Source organism: Toxotes jaculatrix, chromosome 7 (assembly GCF_017976425.1).
Source record: "Toxotes jaculatrix isolate fToxJac2 chromosome 7, fToxJac2.pri, whole genome shotgun sequence".
NCBI lineage: Eukaryota > Metazoa > Chordata > Actinopteri > Toxotidae > Toxotes > Toxotes jaculatrix.
In genome coordinates, this window is record NC_054400.1 from 4,421,259 (window position 1) to 4,446,342 (window position 25,084).

The window sequence follows — 25,084 nt, forward strand, 5'->3', positions numbered from 1 at the left end:
CTCTTCCTCTTCTTTACCTCATCTTTCCCAACCAGCAACCCCACTCCCATCCCCCTCCAGTTCCGTCTCTGCCTCAGTGAACATTGTGGGGTGGCGATTCACCCACCATTGCATAACCAGAATTATACAAGTGAATTGTGCTATCAAAATGTGTGTGTGTGTGTGTGTGTGTGTGTGTGTGTGTGTGTGTGTGTGTGTGTGTGTGTGTGTGAGGGGGCACCTCTGAGGAGGCCTGCCAGTGGTACTTGGCAAAGAGCCGGCCCCATTAAAGAGTCGAGAGAAACAGAGAGTGAGGTGTACTGGGATGTGCTCGTTCTCCCTCATACATAGTGTCTCCTCCTCACATCCACTTTTACCTCCTTCCTTTACTGTCCTAAATACTCTGACATTTACTTACACACATAATATCTACTTTGCTTAAACTGCAAACTCATCATAAATAGATGTAAATGAGGCCTTGAAAGTTAATGCAAACAATTCCGACAGGTGCAATGTACCTGTAGGGCAATGTTTACAACACAAAATCACAACATCAGTTACATATTAATCATAAATTTCAATCCTTAGAGGTGTGATAATGTAAATATAGTGATATGATAATAATAAATCACCTTTTTTTTAGGAGCACTGTTCTGGGATGTGTGCTCGCTACTAGCAAAACACTTTCGGTATCAGTATCAAAAGAAATAACTCAAAAAAAAAGGTTAACATGAAAAGATAATTCCTCTGAAACACTTAAATGCATGTCATCACGTGGCCATGAAGAAGAACTTCTGAGAAGACACTGTGACACACTTTATGAACTGTCCGTGAACTGTTTTTAAAACTTTCAAGCTCTGAGTTGAATTTGTTGTTCCTTTTTAATCTTCCTTTTCTTTTTTCAGTGCATGTATTTTGGGAGAGTGAAGCAGCGTGACATCAGTTTTTCTTATGCGTGTTATGAAGATATGATAATAAATGATGGATGAGGCTCATTCACTGGACTCAAAAGTTCTTGTGAAATACTGAGAGTTTTAACTTGTTTCTCCCAAAATATACATGTTTGTCTTACTTGTTGTGCACCACAGGCAGCATTTCCTGTCTCTCTCCACTGGTTGATGTCTTGTGGCGTCAGGCGCACACACTTACACAAACATGAACACAGATGCGAACATATTGACTCAGACCGCCGCTAATCAAGAAGCCTTTTAGTCTTCTCTCCTCCTGCTGCCCACTGCTCTGCCCTGCCGAGACCAAACACTGGGGCCGGAGGAATGGACAACCGCTAATTAAATTTCCTCCACTTTTCCTCTCTGTCATTCTCATGTTGTTTTCTTACCGGTTTTGGACTCTGGCCCTTTGTGATTCACAGGAAAATAAACAAGCTTTCCGGCTAGGGACAAGAATACTACTTTTTAAGTGCTTCTTCTCCATCTAGTGTCTAAAAAGGAGTTGTTTGGATGAAAGTGACGGGAAGTTTGGGTTGGAAATGATAAACGATAAGACATTTTTTTTTTCCAGGGAAACTTTGAAGGAGCAAAATACTGATATTAATTAGATTATCTGTTGTGATTAGACCTACAGTCAGTCAAAAAGCCCTTGACATTTTTCTTTGTGAACATTAAAGTTTGAATAGGTTTCAGAGAAAAGCAGTAAGTTAAGAAATACTAATGCATGCATGTCTTATTGTCTTTTGATTTAAAAGGTAGGAAATAATGCGACAAAAAGAAAACTCAGAAATTTTGATATTAGATTTTTCTGCTTCCAGGCTCTCAAAGGAACACGCAAACTTTTCCTGGTACTGAAAATTCTGAATTTCCTTTTTCTTTCACGAGATGAGAGCTGTCAGATGAAGGGAGGGAAGACGATAAAATTGGGAGTTAAGAAGTTGTTAAGAGACGAGTGAAACACCAGATTTGTGTTTGCCTGCTACAGGTCTCCTGGCACGCAACAGATCAAATGTTAAGTGTTTTTGCTTTGACTTTAGAGCATACAGACGGCTCTTGCAAACAGTCTTGGATATCAAAAAGTAAGAAGTAGGTAATTTTGAATCCTACATTACGCTTTGTTTCTGCTTTATTTCCTCTGTGGCTTTAATTCCATGTCCTATTATAATGTATCCGTAACATCTACGCGTATTTAACGGTGTTTCAAAGAACAAATGTTTAAAATAAAACTTTACCTTAATTAAGACTTCACTGATATTTCTGAGTCTGACCTGAACTGCAACAAAACGGCAACACAGCAGCATTTGTGGTTCCCTTAACCCAGGATGCTACAGTATGAACACGCGATATAATCCGACTGTAATGATCTGCGTCAAGATGAGGCGTCTCACTAATCGACCACCTCTCTCCTTCCCTTAATTCGTCTGCAGTCATACAGCCTTTCTCTAATCTCTCTCTCTGCCTTGAAGCTGCTTTAGCAGACCATGTCCCTGCTTGCATGAAAGAGAGGTTGCTGTTGTTGCCTCTCTCTCTTGTAATACTCTATCCTGCTGCTGGTGTGGAGGGGTGTTGCTGCTGCCTTCTGTCTTCTTTCCCTGGGCAAACAAGGCAGAGCAGGTCAGGACTCGGCCCTATAACCCCCATAATGCCTCTTTTCTTACCCTACTTCTTGTCTCCCGCTGTGCTGCTTTCCCAGCAGTGGGCCAGCAGAGGAGACTGAGTTAACCTTTGGCTGTTTGCTTTATTTCAGCAGTTAAATGTGTAAAAGAAAAGTGCTTTAGAAGAGACTGACTCAATCCATAATTTCTTTACAAGGAGGAGGAACTTTCCTCAGACTCAGTGTTACTCCTTTGATGATATCCAATAAGGTCAAAGTTGAAAGACAGACAGCAAACGCTTTGTCTTTTGATGAGAGAATGAAAGTGAAGCAAAAGCAGCAATCCAAGAAGATGAGTCCAGAGGTATGTAATGCATTAAGAAAGTACTGATTTAGCACTGCACTCCTTTAATACTGTTGGATTCATGATCGGCAGAAGGATCAAAATCAAACTGTAAAAAGACTTTGATGTGTGGAGTTCCCCTTTAAGTAATCCCGAGATGTTTTCACACTTCCCTCTAACCTTTTCTCTTTTCTCATGACTAAATTTTACCTCTGAAAAAAAAACTCCTCAAATAAAACAGTTGGTGAAGGAATCATCATATTTTTTACACGTATTATTTTTAGGTTGAACGTCACACATGACGTGACTTTTCTCGTGTCCCCACAAAGATAGCATGAAAGCAGGAAATGTCTGTGGCTGTAAATAGCATCTGGTTCAATATTCAGGCCTGTTCACTCATTCGGCTTCATCTCCAATATAACACCTTACTGCTGCAAGTCATCTATGTTTAGTATCTTTGGTCCTCAGATTAACAATTAAACACCTACTACCAGATCATATCCAGGGGTAACAAAGCAGTTTTGAGGCACTTCACATCTGAGAGGGAAACATGGGACTTTTTACTCACCTACATTTATCTCCCAGAGTCTAAAAGGATTGGAAAACGTCTTTTTTCAGTACCCTTTAACCATGCCATCCAGATGTCTCATCTAAATTTTATTGTTATATTAGTCTCCATAAACAATGCTAATGTTTCTCCTAGTTTCTGCCAGGTGCATTCCCATTCTTCACCCCCGCCTCCCTTCCTATCTCCATGTTTCTCTTCCTCTTCTTCCATTACCTCACTGTCTCAGAGCCTGGGCAGCTCTAATGTCGCCTTCATACACCCACCCACACACATACATACACACACACACACACACTCAAACACACATCACTTCTTCTCCATCTCCTTGTGCTGGGCCTAACCTTGCCTCCCTGGCAGAACATTAAAGAAAGTTTAAACCACAAGAGCAGGATGCCATTTTCACCCCCGCTAACCCTCCACCAGGGGAATCATCTGTAGCACAGAGAGGCATCAGATTGGCTGTGTGTGGACCAGAGGGGCTTCAGTTTCCAGCTTCCGTGCCAGGCCGCGGGGCCGAGCCTTAAAGACAACATGGCCCTGACATACGCAGTGGGACGCAGGGCACAAGGATTCTCACGCACACGGGCACATTCCCCTACAAAGCAACTGGCTTAGACGGAGATGAAGAGAGAAAAGACAGGGCTTTGGTTGACGTGGGTGGATGTCTGGTCCTATCTTTTCTAAGGTTTACTTTTTCCACAGCTCATCTTTTGATCCAGCGCCGCCCCGTCTTTTCTGGGTGCTGTTTGACAGACAGGAGAGCTTTAGCTGCGGCTGGAGTCTGACTTTCAAATAACAATTGTGATTAGGAACAAAAATCAATGTAAGGGTGGGGAAAAAATAAAAAGAAACAACTCCTCAGCAGTGCTAACGGCACTTTCTTCTCATTCCTCTCATTTCCCCTCCTTTCTTCCTCTCCCTCTCTCTGTTGTCTCCCCTCCCCTTCTCTCTCTCCCTCCATCCCTCTCTCATCTTAAGTCCCCAGGGCTCCTTTCTTCTCTCTTTAAATAGGGGCCTGAGCTGTGAAGTCTAATAATGGTCATTTGGCCTCCCATTGAAAGCTGGGTAATTCGGCCCAGGGACGGCTCACTTTGAGCCACATGACACAAGGAGCTTCCCAGTGACCATGGAAACGAGCGCAGTGGGATCCCAGGCGCCTCCCAGCGCCGTGAAACGTGGTGAAGCGGTGATTTAGGAGAGGGAGTGGGTGGGGTGGGGGGCTGGACAAGTAGGAACGTGGGTGAGGGTTCCAACACAACTTTTTTTTTGGGGGGGGGGGTGTTAATGCACGCAGAGGGAGAGAGACATACAGAAACAGAGTGAGAGAGAGAGGCCCCTGTCTGCTCGCACTGGAAACCTCTCCCGACACCCCGCCAGGAAGAGCGGTCAAGATAATATCAGCAAGTAGAAGCGTATACAAACATGAAAGGAGAGCCCAAAAGGCAGGCCCCTGAGTGCCCCGCACTTCACAAGCTTTTTTCTCCCTTTTTTTCTTCTCTCCTCGCTGCTCCTCCTCCTCTCTTTTTCAATTTCTCTTTCTATCCCTCCCTCCATGCTGAGGTGTTTGAAAGTGTTTGTGCAGTGTGTTTGGGGCAAGGGGGCAGGTGGAAAGGAAGCCAAAGCTTTTGCATTTTACCCCGTCACACAACAAGGGTAGCTACACTGAGTTTGTTTCAGTCCTGTAACTTTTTAAAATTTTTGCCAAGTACGGCACCCTAACAGTTGTAATTGAAATTTGTTAATTAATGGATGTGATTTATTGTGTGGATATAGTTTAAATCATGTAAAATCTTAGTGAGAACTGAGTATTTAAAACTTTTCAAATGGTTTTGTGGTAAAAATGTGTGGGAAATACCTCATTTTTCAAGCCACTGAAATACAGTATTTTCTAGAACCCTTCATTTGACAAAACTACATCTTTTAATAGCAGGAAAGCTCATCCTCAGACGTGCCTTTCTGCTTTCTCAGATACCTTGCCATATCTGAGAAAGCAGAGAAGTTTACGAATTTGCCACCACATTAGCCTCCATTATACTTCTCCTGCAGCTGCCAGTGTTAGCTGCCTTGATTTAAACAACCATAAACTGACTTTCAATTTGCCGCGCTCAACTGAAAAGGATGTAAGGCCTCTCATTTTTAGTACAAGCACAGGGGGAAAATTGTCTTATCAATACTCTGCATCTTCAGGGCTCCGCTGTGAAAAGATTTCTTTTAAAAACTTCGAGCGGAAAAAAAAAAACAGGCTTCATCTGTATCAAGTATGAGATGCTGTTGTAAATCAATCACTATTGTGGATTCACTGCAATTTAACAAAACAGTCTGGAGTCTGCAGAGTATAAAACTACAGCAATTTTCTTTCTTTCTTTTATCAAGGTTCTCTGCTTCACTGAAGACGAGGGAAAAAGCATAAATAAAGGAAAGGCATGAGAAGAGAGCAATGAGAGTGACACAGTGAGTCACTCAGCTGTCTGCAGAGAAGCACAAGCTCATCTGTCAGCCTTGTAGTTCTTCTTACCCAGACTGATCAACAGTGGATGAGCTAATATACGCACACATACACACATCAACAAATACGCCCTCTGATCCGACAGTACTCCCATCCATGAAGGCCAACATGCTGAGTTAGAAGTGGTCTGAAAATGCAGCCGGTTCAATCCAGCACTCGAGCGTCTTTACAACAAGCCCTGCCGCATGACACCTTACTGGCATTGCTGTGGCCTCAGGACGAACTCTAGCACACACCTGAGTGTGTAGGACAGCTAACCTGGCCGCAGGCTCGGAGCCAGGCACCAGCAATATCACACTCATCTGTCTGTTGCCATTTCTTTCTTTTTAAATCTGATCTTTCTCTTCTTCAGGAACACGTGCGCACGCACGCGCACAAGCACACACACACACACACACACCATCCTTGAAGCCCTCATGTACTTTATATATCCCCATCATTCCTCTACACACACTACACCCTCCCTGCAGCTCTGGCTGAGATGCCAGACACGGTTAGAGTCCAAAAGCCACTTAGCACTAAGACGCAGCAGCTGTTTGCTCTGGCCTGCTGTCCCTGTAGTGCCAACTTAAGGGCCACGGTAGAAAAAGACACAGAGACACACTCCTCTGCCCGCTCACATTGTTCCATGGCAACTGTGGTTTTAGGATTGTGTTTGTATGTGTGTCAAAGACAGAGCTTCCCACACAGGATACACTTTTTATGGTTGTGTGCCTCTGGCAAAAACTTTAAAGTCGCTAGCTTTATTTCTGGGAGGATATGTCAATAAAGATCTCGAAACTTTTCTTGTTGCTCTAGTTATTTTTAAGTGCTTTGTAGCAGCCGGTCTCGGGCCAGTTATGCTCCGCTGCGATGAAATGTTGTCTTTGGCTGATGTTTAAGGTGGAACTGATCGTGGTTCAGAGACGAGCTGGTCAAGGGCAGCGCCAGGCCACACACAACAAGCACATACCAGGGAGTTTTACATGCTATGCCAGCCAAGAGGCTTGCTTTACACAAGCTGCAGGGCTGTGTGGGAGGATGGGTCGCATTTTTCTGCTTATGTGCATACGAAAAAAAAAAAAAAAGTTGTACCGAGCGAGACACAAATCCCAGCCGCCCACTTACCAAACCAGACACATTCGCCTTTGTCATCTCCTTGAAAAACCAAGCCCCCAACCTTGTTCCCTTCCCTCTAACTCCCACTCCTGTTGCTATCCGCTACCACTCCACTCCTCTGCCATTCCTCCCCTGGTTGCCCGGGTTTGGGGCCGATGTCGTGAGAGCCCTCGCGGGACGAAAAGGGGAAAAGCCGGCGTGCTAAGGCCCCGTGTGGCCATGGGACTGACACTGCGGCACATGAAAGCGGAGATATCTCACTGGCACAGAGACAAAGACCCCATCCAGCCTGAAAGCCAGTGGCATGATTTCATGTTCCAGAGAAGCTGCCAAAAATCGCAGTGTATGTATGTGAAAGACAGTGTAGAGAAGAAGGGAGGGAGGCCGCTTCTGAGAAAGTCAAGTGCCAGGGAGGAAATGACATCCAAGAATGTTATTGACTCCAATAAATAGTTCAACTTGAGAACAAATAAAAGTGTGCAGAGGTGTGAGCATGATTTACAACATTTACAAACAGAAAGAAGAGCCTCGATAAGCTGTAATTAAAGAGAATAAACTGCTCGCGACTGTGTCCTGCTAGCACCAGGGCACCTTGCAGCGTCATCCTCATGACACCGCAGACAACCAAACCACTTCAAAGAATGTCTCGAACACACCTGGCTACAGTAGGAATCGATCTGCTCTTTGTTTTCCTGCCGCTGGGGGAGGGTCTGCTGCTGCTGTGGCACACAGAGGTCAGAGGTTTAACAGTCCCGGAGCTCTCACAGGAACCAGACAGGAAGTGCAGGAAAAAACTGTGTACATATATATGACACGCCAGCGCTTTGGCGAGGTTTGCACAAGGACTTCAGAGGCCAGCATGAGCAACCTCTTTTCCTCCTTTTCCTCTACTCCTAATATTTACTGATGTCAGAGCATCTCTCTGTGACAGTGAGAGCAGCCTGATATCCTTAAGTCTGAAACTGGCATGACTGAAAACCGTATATATATAGGAACAAGTAAGTAACAAGTAAGGAAATGTTCAAATGACAAATATCAGACCCAGAAATTAAACCATTCACCACCAAGAGTGTGTATTAGCAGCTGGGAGCTCATGGTCAGCAGCTCGGAAATTATGCAGAAACCTGCGTAGAGAATACACACAGTCTTCAGCTGTGGAGACTGTATCTCCTGGGAGATGACAGCGCATCTCTTTGTGACCAGAGATGCTTTCTCAAGTGTTTTTTGCTTTAAAAGCTGTATTTTTGTACGACCATATGCATCAGCCAATTAGGAATTGACACTTAAAATAAAGGCAAGCCTCTTCCTAGTATTCAGCCAACTCTAAATAGAGGAAGGAATGCCCATTGCTACATGCTGACCAGCTCCTAAGCACAGCTGGGGGCCTTGTGTTCCCAGACACTTTATATTTAGACATGGATTAGAGTAAACAGCATTTATTCTCATACAATTCCATTTTGTGCGTTCACTGGGACTCCGTAATTGAATGGAATCTAAATTGACCAGACAAGACCCCAACACTGTTGGTGGCAAAGTGGCAGCGAAGTGGAGTGGGTTCTTGGGTTCAGTCAGGGGCCAGTCGGGTAGGGCGGGAGGGGGGTGGGGGGCTGTGGACCATGAGGCCAGACCAGGCGGGGTGAGTGTGTAAGTGGGCATAGTATCCGGACTAGGGCTGGGCATGGTGACCTGGCTGGCTGGGCAGAGTAAGCAGACAGGCAGGGGGTAAACACTGCACTGTCTGGTCTGGCAAAAGCGGCAGTGCCAACACAAAGCACCCAGCTGTGTTTGGGCCCCGGGCGAGGGTCTGTCAAGATGCAACAATGGGCTTTCCCTCCTCTAATTATAGTCCTGGCTGAATAAACACAGAGCAAACAGAGTGGTCTAGAGGTTAGGGAGGCTGGATGGAGGCCAAAAGGTCACAGGCCAAGGTTCTATGATCCTTACTACAGTGTCCAATAAAACTTCAAACCCAGAATGTATAAAAAAAAAAAATTGTCAGTGCATCAGGGTTCTCCTTTGACTGGTTCCACTACATGAGCGGAAGGCGTGGGTTTCTGGTACTCTTTGTGTCCTCATGGCTTAGTTGGCTAAGCCACGTGCCACTGAGCCACAATGTTCTGGATCTGAATGTGGCCCAAGCACATTGATCACTGGTCTGTCCCATCTCTCCCATCGTTTCTGCATCTAATCGACTTTCCTGACTTCACATCCCATCAAAGGCAGGTGCTGACGTTAAATACCTCACAGATTCGTGGGTCATATTGGTATTCTTTCTTAAAGAGTACTCCACTGATTTAGCATTGCACTCCTGTAAAATTGTTGAATTCATGATGTATAGTTTAAAGAAAGGATCAAAATCGAGTCTCTTTTTTTTTTTTGATTCCATGCACTTTTCTTCTACTCCTAATCCCCACTTTTTTTTCTACTGTTTTTCAAATTTGCAGTCCTTTAGCCCCATCGGACGTCGCCTCAAGTGCCATCATGTGTGGGAATTTCATTCAGCTGCCTCTGGAGCCACAAAAGGCTTTAAACAACTTTTTTTCCCACATATGCAGTTGTGCTCCACCAGGCCGGTAATCAAACTTTGATGTGTAAAATTGAGTCCCCCTTCAAACATTCACTACCGACCATTAAAAACCTTCCTGTCCTACAGGCATACTGTTCTCATGACAGCTGTAGTCGTCTTGCGTTGGTAAACAACAAGTTAAACTAGTTCCAGTTTCCTTGGCTTCATTCTGGAACTGTTCACTGCTCCTCAAACGCGGATGCATCGCCTCAGTGAAGACCATTTACTCCATGACCACGATATATTCTTAGCTACAGTAGGAGAGAAGTCTGAGTGCTGAACTTCAGGCCAATTTTCAGGTCTCTGCATAAGTATGCATCAGCAAGGTAGCAGCAGCCCTCACCGAAGAAAGTGGACCATTAGCATGTCTATACGGTACAAGGGCTCCTTAAATTATGAATGGCTGCTCTCTTTCTGTCAACAGGCATGCACGGGATAAATGAGACTATAGCCAGCCCCCCCATCCCTCCGCCTCATCCTCCGGGGAATGTTGGTACATTCCATTAAGAGGAACACTTAATTAAAGCATGATAAAATACCACTCGGAGACTCCAGAGCGGTCTAGGCACAGGAGGAAGGAGGGAGGATGGAGACGAGGGGGGGTGGCGAAAGACAAGGGAGGGATTCAGTTCACCCTCATTCTTCCAGCGATGGTAAGCAAGGAACAAAATAAAACAAAATCACCCGTCTGTGAATTGTGTCTTTGACAACTAAAAGATCAAAGATGAATTCTTAAAAGGGTTTAATTAAGTAAAGGGGGAAGAATTTTCCTTAGCTCGAGTGTAGAAAAGGACGACTGTCTATACACACAACACCATGCTGTCTGCACATTTCTGCCTGTCGCTCATGGAGCCAAAAATATCATGCCCCAACATCCAATACACCTGATAGCGCTGTTTTCTATTTTGATCTGTACCCTTAAGATTTTACAAGACTGTGTTTACAGGCAAACAGTAATCCAATTATCATTCTTTCAGTGTATTCATGTCCCAAGATGTGAAAACTGGCTTGAGATAGCAGCTGTAGAAAATTAAAACCCTGGCTGTTCTGGGTCTTCAAAACTATTACTTTTTTTTTTTTTTTTAGCCTAAATAAAGCCAGACAATCTTCCAACATGCAATGAATGAAGCTGTACTCTACACCTAAGAGTTTTAATACCACAAATATGATCTCAACTTTAGCAGTTCATGACTTTAAGATGTCAAAATGACTCGTGTCCCAACTGCAGCATGTTTATAACAAAGCTAAGTAAGTTTTGGATTTGAAAGAGTAACCAACTAGTTCTTTACCTTTCCCAGCACAGTGAGACAACTGGGGTCCAGCTCTGGTTGCTCCAGCTTCACCACTCCAACCCAGCCATACTCGTATAGGTCCTCCTCATCGTTGTTATTACATAGTCCCAAAGGATGCATCTGGAAAGAAGACAGAAGTGATAAGTATTAATGTCAAAGATACGGTGTACCCTACAGTGTAAAACTCCAGCTCAAAAGTTGTGCAGTGTTTCATGAAAATAGTAAAAGCTGCCCCAAACGATGAATCAAGTGTGAGGGTCCCGGCATCACTGGCTTATGGATTTGCTCCAGGCATATACAAGCTTAGAATTGAACTAATCTCTCCTGGATACCCCCCCACCCCCACCCCCCACCTTTGAGGTAGTACTACAATTTATAATCCACTTGTCACCTATTTCCCATAATGAAGCATAAGAGCTTAAGAGCATTAGACGTCTCTGAAGTATTCGCTGTGTGCGGCAAAATCAGCAGGATCTAAACATACAGTGCTGCATCCCACCTGACTTCTCAAAAAAATAGCAGCAGATAAGCAAAACTGGGACTTCATGGATGCTCATGGATCTGCCAGCCAGGCAGATTTTCACTGAGTTTCTACTTAAGCCTTCTTCCATTCTTACTAATGCAAATGATTAATGTTGCTGCCATTTCTACTGTGTTTGTGCACACATACACCACAGCTGGACGCATTTTTATCTTCACTTCTTGAATGAAAAAGCAGACGCTGATGTTTCACACCGGCACACACGCAGTCTGATTAGGGTCTATCAGATTAGTCTGAGTTGTCCTCTCATTACACTTATGGCCGCTAAATTGGCCCAGTTCTCTGTGCCAGGAAAGCTCTGCAGACCCAGCGGCTAGACGATGTCTTTAGAGAAGATTAAAGCTAAAGGATGGTAGACATCACAAACGGTGACTCACTCGCTGGGCCCAAAAAAAAAAGAAAGCGGCGGCAGCCTCCTTACTCACAAACTAACAAAAACATTTATCTTAAAGCATTTATCTCAAAGCACTTCCGTTACTTAACTTGAGTTGACTTCCCTGTGGGAAGATGGTGAAGAAGTCTAGAAACTAGCTAGAGAATTAAAAAAAAAAAAAAACATAAATCTATTCCACATTGGACAGCAAGAGCCTGTTACCTAATAATCACTTTTGCATATGTGCTAAAGCATGCACCCCAAAGTGGGATCTACATCATGAGGGCAGTTAACAGCTACCACAGCAGGCAATCACTTCAACTGAACAGTGCAATAAAAGACATAAAGCTTACAGACACAATGCAAAACACAAAACCAAAGTAAGAGGTAGAGGACGACGGCAGCTGTCAGCTGTTTACTAGAATGAACTAATGATCTGCTCACCAAAAGCTGGATTAAAACTGTAACCAAGTGGAGTTTCAAAATCCTGGATCCTGTCCCCACCCTGGCAACAGTGCAAAGCCAAGCTCCTGTATTAGCATTAGAACTGGGCCAAACTGACCTGCAGGCCACTTATCCTATTAACCCAATGACCACAACACCACACTCAGCCAGAACTGTGGCGCCGAGCCCTTGGCCACTCCGGCCTCAGGGCCACTGCTGATGACCCAAGATACCCTTCTTCCCCTGGTGACCCCTGGCCTTTGAACCCCACTTCATCACGTTGGGAGCAGGTTAGTCGTGCAGCAGGCCAGTTGAAGAGATATTCAGAAGGCGCCTAGTCAATTCAGTGCCACAAGGCCGAGGGGTCAAGCCCCTGACCTGAAGGGTTTTTGGGGAGGACTTAGCAAAGAGTAAGGGGGTCAAATGCAAATCAGGTGGACTGTGGAAGAATCATAGGGAAGGAATGTGGATAACGTGTGCCATTCTGCAACTTTTCTCTCTGCCTTGGGGATGAAATCTGATGAAAAGACTGGCATCTGTGTTTATTGTGGAGAGGCAGGCGAGAACAGTAGATGCTGAATTGGAGAAATCATATGCCTGTAAGGGATCTAAGATGGAAGAACATTTAAGACCAAAGCCACACACACACAAACAAACACACACACAAATTTTCCACATATTCTGAATAGCACCTTCAGAGAAAAAAGAGGCTCATCCGTGAATCCTCCTCCTCAGGCCTCCCACACACAGACAAATGTGAGTATGATGAAACATGAGAGATTAAGCTCAAATTTTCAATCACCATCCTCGTCCTCAAAAGAAAATGGATCATTCTCACAACAGAGTAAGAGAAAAAAAAGCTTCCATCGCAAGTTCATGTTTTATAGCAGAAAACGAATGCAAACCGATAGATTCATTCAGCAAATCAGGGCGCAGAATCCAGGTCAGGTGACATAACACGGCTACGACTGTTTGGCTGAAGATGTGCTGTCAGAAAGGGAATTTCAGCGTGACTTTGGCTCAAAGAGTCATCTTTAAAGATGGATAATTCTGACTAAACTGAAGAGCGCGCGATGTTATGAGGGAAAAAACAAAACGTATTCATGTAACATAGCAAAAAAACTGCGCAGTCAGTGAAAAGTTCATTCCAACGCTTGTAAACACAACTGAGAAAAAGTTTGTCCGGTGTCCACACCATCACTGTCCACACCGATGTCCAGTTCTTCAGACATCGCCCAACCCTCGTCATCATGAAGTAAATTTATTCTGACTCAAATCACCTTTTCACAAAACCACAGGATGTCGTCTGTATTTCACAGATTCACCGCGCATTTTCTCAAAGCTGCTTTTTCTCTTGTAAACATAGGTGAGCAGAGAGTCGTTGCGCTCTGGATGACTGTTTGGAAGATAGATATTAGCCTAGGGCTGAGAGGAACAGGGAGGCAGCACAGGTATACATTACATACACATTTGGTATGATAATTTCAGAGCGCGCTTTCCCTCTCAGCCTTTGGAAGACGCCAAAATTGAAGGGAGAGACAAAGATAAAAGAGCGTAAGCTAGTCAGGTTTCCATTCAACTTGCATATCCCGACCTGCCCCTCCCACATATCATCGTTCTATAAACCGTAACAACTCTCCGATGCGTACCAGCACATCCCAGTCAACTAAGGTAACATTTTGTATTTCATGTGAGATACCCTACGAGCACGCTGTTGGGGAGACAGCAGAGTCCGTGTGGGAGGATCTAAAAAGAGGCTGAATCTGTCCCTGTTTCTTAGTCAGTGTGAAGGAGGACCAGGAAGTGGAGCGCTGCTTGCTGTGTGATTATGACCTCTCTCTGCTGGTTGTCTAACAGCTTGGATGGCAGGGGGGAGCCCCGCCTGCACCCCGGGTTCTGAACACTGGGCCATTGTGCGGGGGCTCTTGCACTCCAAATGGGGCAGTGTTGTTGTTGTGGACCGTGTTGTTATTTTAGAGGCTGGCAATTGCACCATTATCTCCACCACAGGGATTTTTTCTTTTTTGTCAGATGTTGACGTAGGCGTTGATAGATGCGGGGATGGGGAGCGAAAGGAAAAGGAGCTTGGTATGGAAGAGAGACGGTGAGCTAGTGAAGTGGGTCACAGCTACTGGCTGTGCACACAAAATAGTAATGAGCATATATGCAAACGTGCCTTCTCACACACACACACACACAAAATGACAGAGACTGCCCCCTCTTGTGTTCCAACTGCTAGGTTTCCCTGCTAGGCCCCAAATCACACAAGCTCAACCCACTGGAAACACCCGGTTGCTCCACTTTGCTCCACTTTGCTCCACTTAGCTCCGCTCCTCCGTACCCAGGGTTTTGGTTGAAGGGCATCCGGCGCCCCCGGAGTACCACAAGGGGGCGGCTCTTGTTCTGCCCTGCCTATCTTGCCCCTTGGGGGGGAGGCAGCCTTTCACATGAATATCCCGTTACACAGACCACACTCTCAATGAAATCCTGGCGGGATTTGAACTCCACCTGTCACTCAAGCTGGACACACCCCCTGCCAACCCCCAACCCTCTCTGCAAAACCACCTGTAGAGGAAGCACTTGCTCACATGGGATGCTTTTTAATTTGATACCATCCTCTTAGAACTATGATACCCATTACAATATGGAGATTTATACTATGCTGTTTTTTTTTTACTAGCCATTTAATGGTGACCTCTTCTGTTTCTCTATAATTCCAAAGTTCATTATAGTTCCTCTAATACTATGAATGTCAGGTTGGCATGGAGCCACCCTGCACTGACTGTAAAGCACACTAACACTGTAAAAACTTGACAGATCAAACACTGAGATCAAGTTTTGGAAAAGATTTGGGAAAAAAAACATAAATCACCAAACTTTCTTTTAACTCTCCTACTCCACAAACAAGTGACCTGATAACAGTTGGTAATGGGATCAAAACAGGGCCCTACTTCTAAAAACTCCCACCACCACCTCCCTTGCCCTCACCCACCCCCCACCCCCATTCCACCCCAGCTCTCAAAGGAAATCAAAATGCAACTCACACCATCCAACGCCATTCTTCTCCGTCTGTCTGTGACACAATTCGCTGAGCCTTTGATCATACAACAACCACTTCTTCTGCCCCTCCTCCTCCTCTTGCCGCACCCCCTTTTCCTCTCTCCCCTCTAAATTATTGGTGGCCCTGGTTACAGCCCCCAATTGCCCCTCATCCCTCCAAAACAGTCACCCTCCCCTGCCCTCACCATGCTATATTGCCCTTGCATGAAAGAGCTTGTCTTTTTGTTTCTGCACAGCTGTGTATGTACGTGAGTTTTTCAAAGTCTATCCTCACTTGCACTTCCACTTCAACATTAGAAGTAGTAATGGTCACCATGAAAAAGTTATAATCAGCAAGTTTGTTTTCTCTCTTTACACAACTTTCTAAAAATTCTACAGAATGCCTTTGAAATCTCTAGAACTACTCCAAACGTCTGTATTTGCACATGAAAAATCCCCAAGGTTAAAGGAGAAAGTTTTCTTTGTGACAAAGCAGAAATTTCAAAAAGACTATGCTCCTCTCTTACTTTTTGCACCACCGGCCAGGAAAGCCTGTGAACTTGTGAATGATGCTTATAGGGTACCAAAATCTAACGTTGTAAAAGAAGTTGCTGAATTGCATGTCTACTTAAAGGTATGCACTTGCTGAAACGTGGTGCTTAATGTTCTGTACATCCTCGCTACAACACACCAGGAGTTCCAAACATCAAAGGCAAGCAGGCAGACTGGAAAGGAGTATGATCCCTGAGTTAAACTGATCTATCTGGGATGCAGACATTGACTTGCACATACATCCCTGAAACAGCAACTCTGAAAAAACACTGTTAGAAATCTCAAGTGCCAATGTACTTTACTCAGAAGCAACATGTCTTGTGATGGCATTTAGGTCACAACGAGGACAAGTTTCTGTTATAACAATCAAAGCTGCTTTGTTGTCTGAAGTAAGTGCCAGCAAAAGACTTTTTACAAGCTGTTCTTTGTGAAGCTGGCTAAATGATTAACCGGACAGGTCTGTTGTTCATTGGATTCTTTTATGAATTTTGGAAGAAGATCTGGCACCTATTTCACATGCACACAAAATCTAGAAGAAGAAAAACCTGGGCACGGCGCCAGTCCTCGCACCCATCTGCTTCCCCAGCGCCATGCGTGTGTTTACGTATCTCGCTATTTGAGCACAGGCGTGTGTAGAGGATAGTCTGTAGTCTGAAACACATCATGGGTGACCAAGGGGTAACTCAGTGGCATCTCTCACATCGTTCAGCGTGAACTCATTCACCCCAGTGAAGAAGCATCCCGCCCACCTACCCGGGCCTTTAATTCAGCCGACCCCTCCGACCTCCTCCAACTCCCCTCCCCACCGCCACCTCCACCAACACTTTCCCCTCCCCAGCACTATGCTTCTACCTCCTTCGGTATGGGGGGAGTTTTGGGCTGTGGGGATGGGATGACTAGGTGGGTATGTCTGAACACAGCCCACAGACCAAGTCTCCCCAGGGACCTGTGGTGTCTCTCCGAGACTCATAACCCAATCACAACTGTCAGAGATGTATTAGAAGAAAAGGCTATGCTTCCTCAGACCAGCACAGACATTAACAAGCACTCATACACATTTACACACACACACACACACAAACACACACAAAAGACACCCACAACTCCACATACTTAAACAACCTTGACCATCACTGTACACCTGCACAGACATTCATGCCATCTGGCAGCGCATGCATTAAAAAATACACTATACATACACAGCAGTATAGTTCGCTAAATAAATGTTGAGTATTGTTCATCAGGATGTCAATATTTGCTAACTAGTAATGACACATGCAGTTAACAGCCTATTGTGAGTGTTTGAACACGCAGAAATTTCAAATCTAATAGACAAAACTGTCCATCGCAAGCTCCCAGAGCTCTTCTTCTGTCCAAACAACCTTTTAAGTGTTTAATTTAAAGAGATAAAAACATAATAAAAAGCAGAGAATGTTGGTGATTGCTTAATACATTAAACAGTTCATCTACATGTATAATCAAGTTGTCGTCTCAGATCTAGATTTGTCAGTGGTGGCTGGTGGGTCTTTTCAGGAAAACAATAAAACCACAAGACTACTAAGCTGAAATTACTGCAGAACATTTTATGCAAAGCAGCACGTAACACGTATGCTCCATTATGTAACATCCAGCAAACAAGCATAAAACTGTTGGCCAAAACAAACAAACTAGCGAAATGACAACAGCATGTTAGCACTAGCTCCTGCACCAGCCACCCTGATGCAACCTCCCTGACAACAAACTGCGGCACGGTCAAGACGCAGTCATCTTCACCCTCCTGTGCCCTGCAGGGCAGACACAGGAGCACGCTTTAACCAATTACAATCCTGCTGGTGCTTAACCCCCAATCCTCTTCTGCAAATGTGCACACATAAAAACACACCAGTTCTTGGTAATAAGGACACGAATGACCTCCTTCTACCAGCGCACGCTCTTCAGACCTCCAGTAAACATAGAAAATCAAACAAATGAGGTGAGAGTGTTTTCTGGGCGCTTATATGTCCTGCAGTTCTTGTGGGCGAAAGTGGCATCCTAATTTAAAGTATGTGAGAAAAGCACTTTCACACAGACAGAGACACACAGACACACAGACACACACACACATACTAATGAATGCCTGGTTGTCTAGCCTACAAGACAGTCTCACCAGCTGCCACATACAGTTATATCTCATCTAAAGATCTGGTAACTTTCTCTAAATAATAACAAGGCTGCACATGGAAACTGGTCATGATTTACACACTACAAAAACAGGAAACTAAAACACATACAGCCTCCGCAAGGTGTGACTTTCATTCATAACTGCACGTTTGCTGTTGTGCTATAAGTACATATTTTGCGAGAAGTATGTGGCAAGTCACAATTGATTGACAGTCATAAGCCAAAGGTCAAATTTTCCAAAAAGTGTTGTCGCCATCTGTTCGTGTGGAATGCCTCTTCTAGCTTTCATCCCTCCACATCTCCTCTATTTCATTATCACACCTTCCCCGCTGGCCCACGGACAAACTGTCTGAACCCTGAAGAGCTCAGACATCACTTCAGAAGGACAGGGGAAAGAAATCAAAGTCTGACACTTTAAGCATTAATCCATAAGACGACCACAAAAAGCCCTCAATGAAGCAGGCAAGGACGGGGAGTTGTTTTATTTCAGGCTCTTGGAGTTCAGGTTAAGCTTCTGGTGCAGAATGGGATGTGCGTGTTTAACACACGCAGACAACACCAGGATTTACAGTGAGTGTCCTTGGCTGAAGACAGATTAAGGTTACTGGCAGTCTTAAGGCATCACAAGTCTGGTTGGGCTTTGTCTTTTGTCTGTTTCTCGACAAAAATTAGACCAAGTAAGTTTTAAAGTGTCTTCAGGCAAAACTAATTCCCAAATACTGAACTTTCACTTACGTTATACTCAAGAATACATCTAGTTTACAGAACTGAACTGTTTTTGGAGGAAAGAAACATGGGAAGTATGAAATACTCTCCTACTTCTATAGAGAAATCTGTGAGGAGGAAAAATCTTTTACACATCAAGACTCTTACTTTGGAAAGACAGTCAGTATTTGCTGCACTGTGCTCTGTTCTATCTATTTTCCAACAGTAAAACTGTCAATCGAGGTACTGAGTGGGTGGTTTTATAGCCAATAAATAATATATCTTCGGGGCTTATTGCAAGGTCGATTCAATTGACCAAGCAATTTCTAAAAAAAAAAAAAAAAATCTATGAATTGTTTGGGAGTTTTCTTATCCACTAACAGAGGTTCAGTGTCAGGCTGGGGAGGGGGGAATGAGCACAAGAAATGAGCAAGAGTTTTGAATTGCACTCTCCTATGTATAGCATGCACAAATATACTCACAAACTTAAATGAATGCACTAACACACTATACACACACACCTCCCCTCTCACTCTCTCAGTCACTCTTTGCCCCTCTCGGTCGCTCTCTGCCCCTCTTTCCCAGCACTAGAAATAACTTCAAAGAGGGCTGGTAGCCTTGAGGAGAGAGGGAGCGGGATCCAGTTACAGTGGAGCAGCTGGGAGGGCCCTACAGGTGGGGCCGGCACTCCTCCTCCTGTAACACTATCACCGTAAGGGATCCCTCTGCTTCTCCTCTCAAATAATGAAGACTTCCTCCCTTTTGTCTCCTCCACTGGGACTAAAGGAACAATTAGCCAAGCTAGCCCAGCATCTATCTTTTATTTTGGCGGTCTAAACCAACATAACGAAGGAGTGTAATAAAGCAAAACAAAACAAAAACAAACAAACAAAAAAAATGGATTTGTCAATGCTTGAACTTCTGTTACATTTTTGTAGCATGAACAATCTAAGGTCACTCCACAAATTTGTCAAACGAGCTAATGAACTGTATTATTTTTACTGAAGAAAAGCTCAAAAAGTCAATTTTAGTCTAATCCTTGTTAAGAAAACTTTAAAGCCAAGTGTGTATCCTAAATGAGTATCCTAAGTAAGCACGCTTTGTGATCTGAGCCTCAGTACAATCATCATCTGTCTGTTTGCCCCCCATTAGTCACTGTCCCCTCCTTAACCTCCCCTGAAAATCACCTCCACGCCATCTTCATAGCAACGGGCAAAGCAAACAAGTGTCATGGTTTCAGTGTGAGCAGGGGACGCTGGCAGAAGACACCTAATATCATGTAAATGTCCTGATATGTAGCACAAGGCTCTGGGGTTGACAGCTTTAACACTGAGCAGGACGCCGAGCTTGTGACTCTATTAACTCTCAGCAAGTGCATCCCGAAACTGTCAATGGCGTGTGTATGTGTGTGCGCACACTCAAAAGTCTCCCTGGTGTCACTTTCAGCTCTTCAGTCTTTAAAACCCAAAGTGACAAGAACAAAGGACAGGCCGACAAAGTTCAGGGGTCAACATTGGGCTGGATGCCACCATTTTGGAAAGAGAAGGGGAGGGAAGGGGTGGGGAGGAGTGGAAACAACTGCCCCCACTTCCATGAAGAGATCACAGCATCTATGCGCAAAGATAAAGTAGCAACAGCAAGCAAACATACTGTCTCCGTGTGCAAGAGGCTGCTGTCCTTATGAGGACAATTACAAAAGTAGGTGAACACATGCATAAATTATTTGCCATCAAGGTGCCACTGTGAATTAATTAGCATGACTAACAATGTAACAAGCAAAGAAAAATAGGGCTCATTAATGAACAATTCAATACAGCACGCAACTGTAGGGCAGTGAGTACACAGGTTCTTTCTCCCCAACACCTTTCTCACAAGAACCCAGCTTGGAAAGGACAACTCAACCTCACTTTCCAAAAAGAAAACACAATTATGAGGTATACCTTCACCTAATGAATTGAAAAATATCAGAAAACAGTGAAAAATGCCCAAGACAAGAAGTGTGAGTGTGGCGTGTTCCAAAATGCTTGTTTTGTCTGACGCACAGCAAAAAAAAAAAAAAAATAAAACCTAAGATATTGAATTCTTAATTAAACACAGAAAAGCTGCAAGTCTTCACATTTCAGAGGCCGAAACTGGCAAATGTTCTTAAAATGATTAATAATTTATTTGTTGTTTATGAGTTGTTGTTCTTTTTCTGTCCATTGACTTTGTTTAGTTGACTGAGAATTTCAGCACTACACAATTTATCAGACAACATCCGCTGTTCAACACCACACTCGGAGTTTGTAGATCATGTCCAGTGCCAGCACCGCCCCAAACATCAGTGGCATCAGAGGCTCTGCCTCGCCCGGCTCCTCTTCAACCCTCACCATAAAACAAAAGTCAATGTCACTACTTAATGAGCTATGATTAATGCTGCTGCAGAACGGCTGGCGAGCCCGGGGAGGAAGGAGGGAGGCCGGAGGGCGCACATACCTGACGCAGTCAGCTCGCTGTGTATGTGTGCGTGTTAGAGGTCTGAGGGGTTGAGGTTGCTAAAAGTGGACTGAGGAGAGGATTGCAGTCATCAACACCTAGGCTCTGAGTGGCCTTTGATGTTGCGCGGCGTCTTTGATGGCCCCAGCCCTGGAGGAATGCTGCTCACCCTCCCTCCTCGCCTAAAAAGCCCCCGGAGTTGTGGAATGCAGTGCGAGCTGCTGCTGCTGCTGCTGCTCGGCCTGCTGGTATGGGATTAGAGCATAGACCCATATTGCCCTTCCTCCCCTCCCTCATCGCACCTCCACCCTGCCCTCTGCAAGTGGACAACATGGCGGCAACCTTGTACAGACCCCAAAGTTTGGGGTGATGCAGAGAAGAAGAGGAAGATATATTCCTAAGTTGCTTTGATGCTGTTTCATATCCTGAAGACGCTCTTGCATACTTAGATTCAGCTACATACTACCATAGCTTCATTCACACACTTGCACTTCCTCAGGAAAGTGATTAAAAAATAATTTTAAAAAAATCACTCGGTTTGGGTAGATTCATTTTCTGTGGTCTTCACATGTTCAAAACAAAACTTTGTTTCATGAATTTGGAATAAGATGATCAGATGATATATCATCACAAAACAATTTTGCTAAAAAAAAAAAAAAAATCACTGGATGACAATTCTGAATAACTGTCCAACTCTTTCTTCAGCACAGTGACTTTTCACCTGGAACAAGATACCGTTTCAATAAAGCCGATCTGCTTGTGAAATTTTAGAATTTGGATTTACAGTGTGTAGGAAGGTGGCCTGTGGGGATCAAACATGTCCAAGGCGAACAGCTGGCCTGTAATCAAAAGCTGCAACACCTAAACCCCGATGCTCTGAGATATTAGATTAAGGGAATGGCAAACACTTCAGATGACCAAAGCCACTTGCCAAATACGCACAGTGGCTCTGGCATATCAAAGCGGAGAGCCGCAACATGAGAGTGACTGCGGACTCTCCTGCTGTGGACTCTCACACTGATATATATGTGAATATGTGTGACAGTTCTAGTAGGAGATGAGTGTCGTAATCCAGCCGCTCCTCAGAGGGGAGACAGACAGGGCTTTCTGCAAAGGTCAGGTTCATTTTGTCCTCACACACACACACACACACACTTAACATAGTGAATGACCTTCCACACAACAACTGCACAAACAAGCCATTTTGGCTGAGCATGCTGGTGTCTGTCAGGGCTTGGCTAGACTAGACTAGGCTAACCAGAGCATTGGCTTATGCTGCACAGTGTGTTTGCTGAGGAGTGTAGCTTCCCGGCAGCGAGAGTTGGGAGGAATGCGAACAGGACTTACAGTACATGCACATGTTCACACACTTAAATGAATGTGTGCGCAGACGGTGGGCTTCGTTCATACTGTAAGAGCCCCCCCCCCCTTTACCTCTGCTTTCCCCTTGGCCACAGGGCTGAGGGAGAGAGGGAGGTAAGGTGGAGAGACAGGCAGCATTAGCACCGGTTTCAGATTTCGGCCGCCTCTGACTTGTTTTCTTAAGGAAACACTTACTGGGGCTCCAGATACACCAGGGGAAGCGCTCACCTACATCACTTCCGGGTGGGAAAGCTAAGGTCACGCTGCACTCAGGGGGGAAGGAGATGAAGAGTGGGGGCACCATTAAACCACGTGGGATGCGTTTAGCGTCACCAGCAATTAACCTCATGGTTTTGTTTCAAACGTACCAACCTCTAAAGAAAACAGAGGAATAAGTGGTGAGGGGGGATTTGAGAGATTGATTTTCCTTGTGAAATCTGGCGCACGTAGAATCAACCCCTGACACTTTCCCATGTCTTTTCTTGGCTCGCTTGCGTCTGCTTTTTTTCCCTGCCCCTCTCTTTCTTTCGCTCGCTCTCTTGTTTCTGTGAATGGCTGCACGATCACCTTTCATGACAACCTGGAGGGGGGAAACAGGAGGAAAGCTCGATCCAGGAGCTCAAGGCCCTCCAAGGAGCTAATGATATTCCAGAGGAAATGAGAATGTGAATAAACAAAGCCAGGGCCATTTCCAGGAATAATGCAGTGCAGAAACGTGTTCTGCGGTGGAATTAGGGGTGGTTAGAAGGAGACAGGGGAGTAATGATTCGACTTCCTACTGACAGTATATCCCTTTAGGCAAGAACAGGAGCACCGGAAGCTACTTGTATTCTCTCCAAACAGCCTACTGCTTTCGCTTTGTCATATTTTTAAGATCAAGACAAAGTTTTTCACAATGCAAATACAGTCTGGTCCACCTGAAACGCTGGCATGGCCAATGCCATCAGCCAGTCTTTGTATGGGAGACATACCTGTATATTTGACTGCCAATAAGTAACAAGACATTGCATTACAGAGGAGCCTAAGCTATTAATGTGACAACTGAGAAACAGTTTGTTCATTAATGCCGAATAACTCAAAGCACAGAACAAACGTACGAGGCTTTATGTCGACTGCAAGGTCAATTTAACTTTGTGGTCAAAACAAAATAAAAACTTGAACATCAACAAAACGTGATATTTTTATTTCTATGAAACACTACTCATCTAAATCCTCCATTTAAAGCACCTTTTCAAAGGACTCTTAAAAATACTGGGAGGTCTGAGACACGAGCTACGCTAAAGGCATCAGGATGGACCAGTGGGCCGGTTTATCCCACCTCTGAACTTGAAAGCAGCAGTCATCTCTGCATGTGTTTTCAGAGCCTCTCCCTGTGCTTATTCTGACCAGTGATCAGGTTAGACAAGTCCCTCTATTCAGAGCTACACAGTAATACCGATATCCCCAAAGAGAGGGAGGAGGTGGAGAAGAAGAAGGGGGGAAAAAATCCTATCTGAGAGATTAACTCGCAGCACCCAACCGAGCCAGTGCTGGGTTCACTGGCTCACTCAGTCCTATCTTACCCACTAGTCTCTTGTTCTAAAGCAAAGCATGTCTTTGATACTCGACTAGAAGGAATCTGGAGGCGTTACAGGTTTCTTTTGTGCTTTGCACTGCACAGAGAGTCTGTGTGTGTGTGTGCCAAGGCTGGGATTTCTTTTCTTTAACCCCCCCACCCCCCTTTCTTTTTCTCCCTCGTCCCTTTGCCTTCATCTCCTCCTCCCCTTCCCCCACCCCAAACACTAAATCAGTGAATCATAAACCTTTTCTCCCTGTTTTTTTGGACACCATCACAAACTGTTATCTCAAAGCTCAAACTCTTCCTGCAGTTTTAGATTTTCGAACCTGCTGTACTTGGGGTTTGAAGTGACCATATTTGGGTGGTGACCACTTCAGAAGAGTTTGGAGGGTGGATAAGGGGTGGGATTTTGGATAGAGAGGGAAGGGAGGGAGGTAGTTGGGGGTGTGTGGGTGAGGTCTGACTCCCCTTGGAGATTTTCTTAAACCCATTACATCAGCTTTTTTCTGCTTCATGGGCTCCAAGTCCGGGGCTTTTGTGAGGGTAGAAAATGACCTAAATTGACATTCAGAGTGGTTGTGGTTGGTTAATTGTGGCCAGGCATTTTTGGCATAAATAAAACAAGATTCCAGAGGCCTTCCTCTTTAAGCCTTTTGCAAATTCTGCTTCTTTGTAAGCATGGTCTCCAATGAATGTAAAGTACCCATACCCAAAGCCATGTGAGCTTTCTCGAATATGCTCAAACCGTGCAGATCAAAAGGGAAGGAGGCATGTTATCGGAATGATTCTGAGAAGTGATAAGAAAAGTGAGTAATTGCTCAGAACCCGTGCTGTGATTCAGCTTTTGAAGAAAATTCTACGGTTCTCGCCAACTGTGCAGTACTTGCATCTCTGCTCTTCGAGGGGCCAAAATATTGAACTACCTCAGATTTGATCACCACAAAGAGGCTGTCAAAGTGGCACATCCGCTTTGGTGCAC

The 25,084-nt window shown here is 44.6% G+C and overlaps 1 protein-coding gene across 2 annotated transcripts in view; it reads right to left on the reverse strand.

The window, feature by feature from the left end:
- znrf3 (zinc and ring finger 3) overlaps positions 1–25,084 on the reverse strand; it is a 63,061-nt gene that overhangs the window by 18,074 nt on the left and 19,903 nt on the right. For both annotated transcript variants that reach the window (XM_041043034.1, XM_041043033.1), the window contains exon 2: positions 10,894–11,016. In XM_041043034.1, coding sequence (XP_040898968.1) covers positions 10,894–11,016 — 123 coding nt within the window. The remainder of the gene's footprint in view (positions 1–10,893; positions 11,017–25,084) is intronic.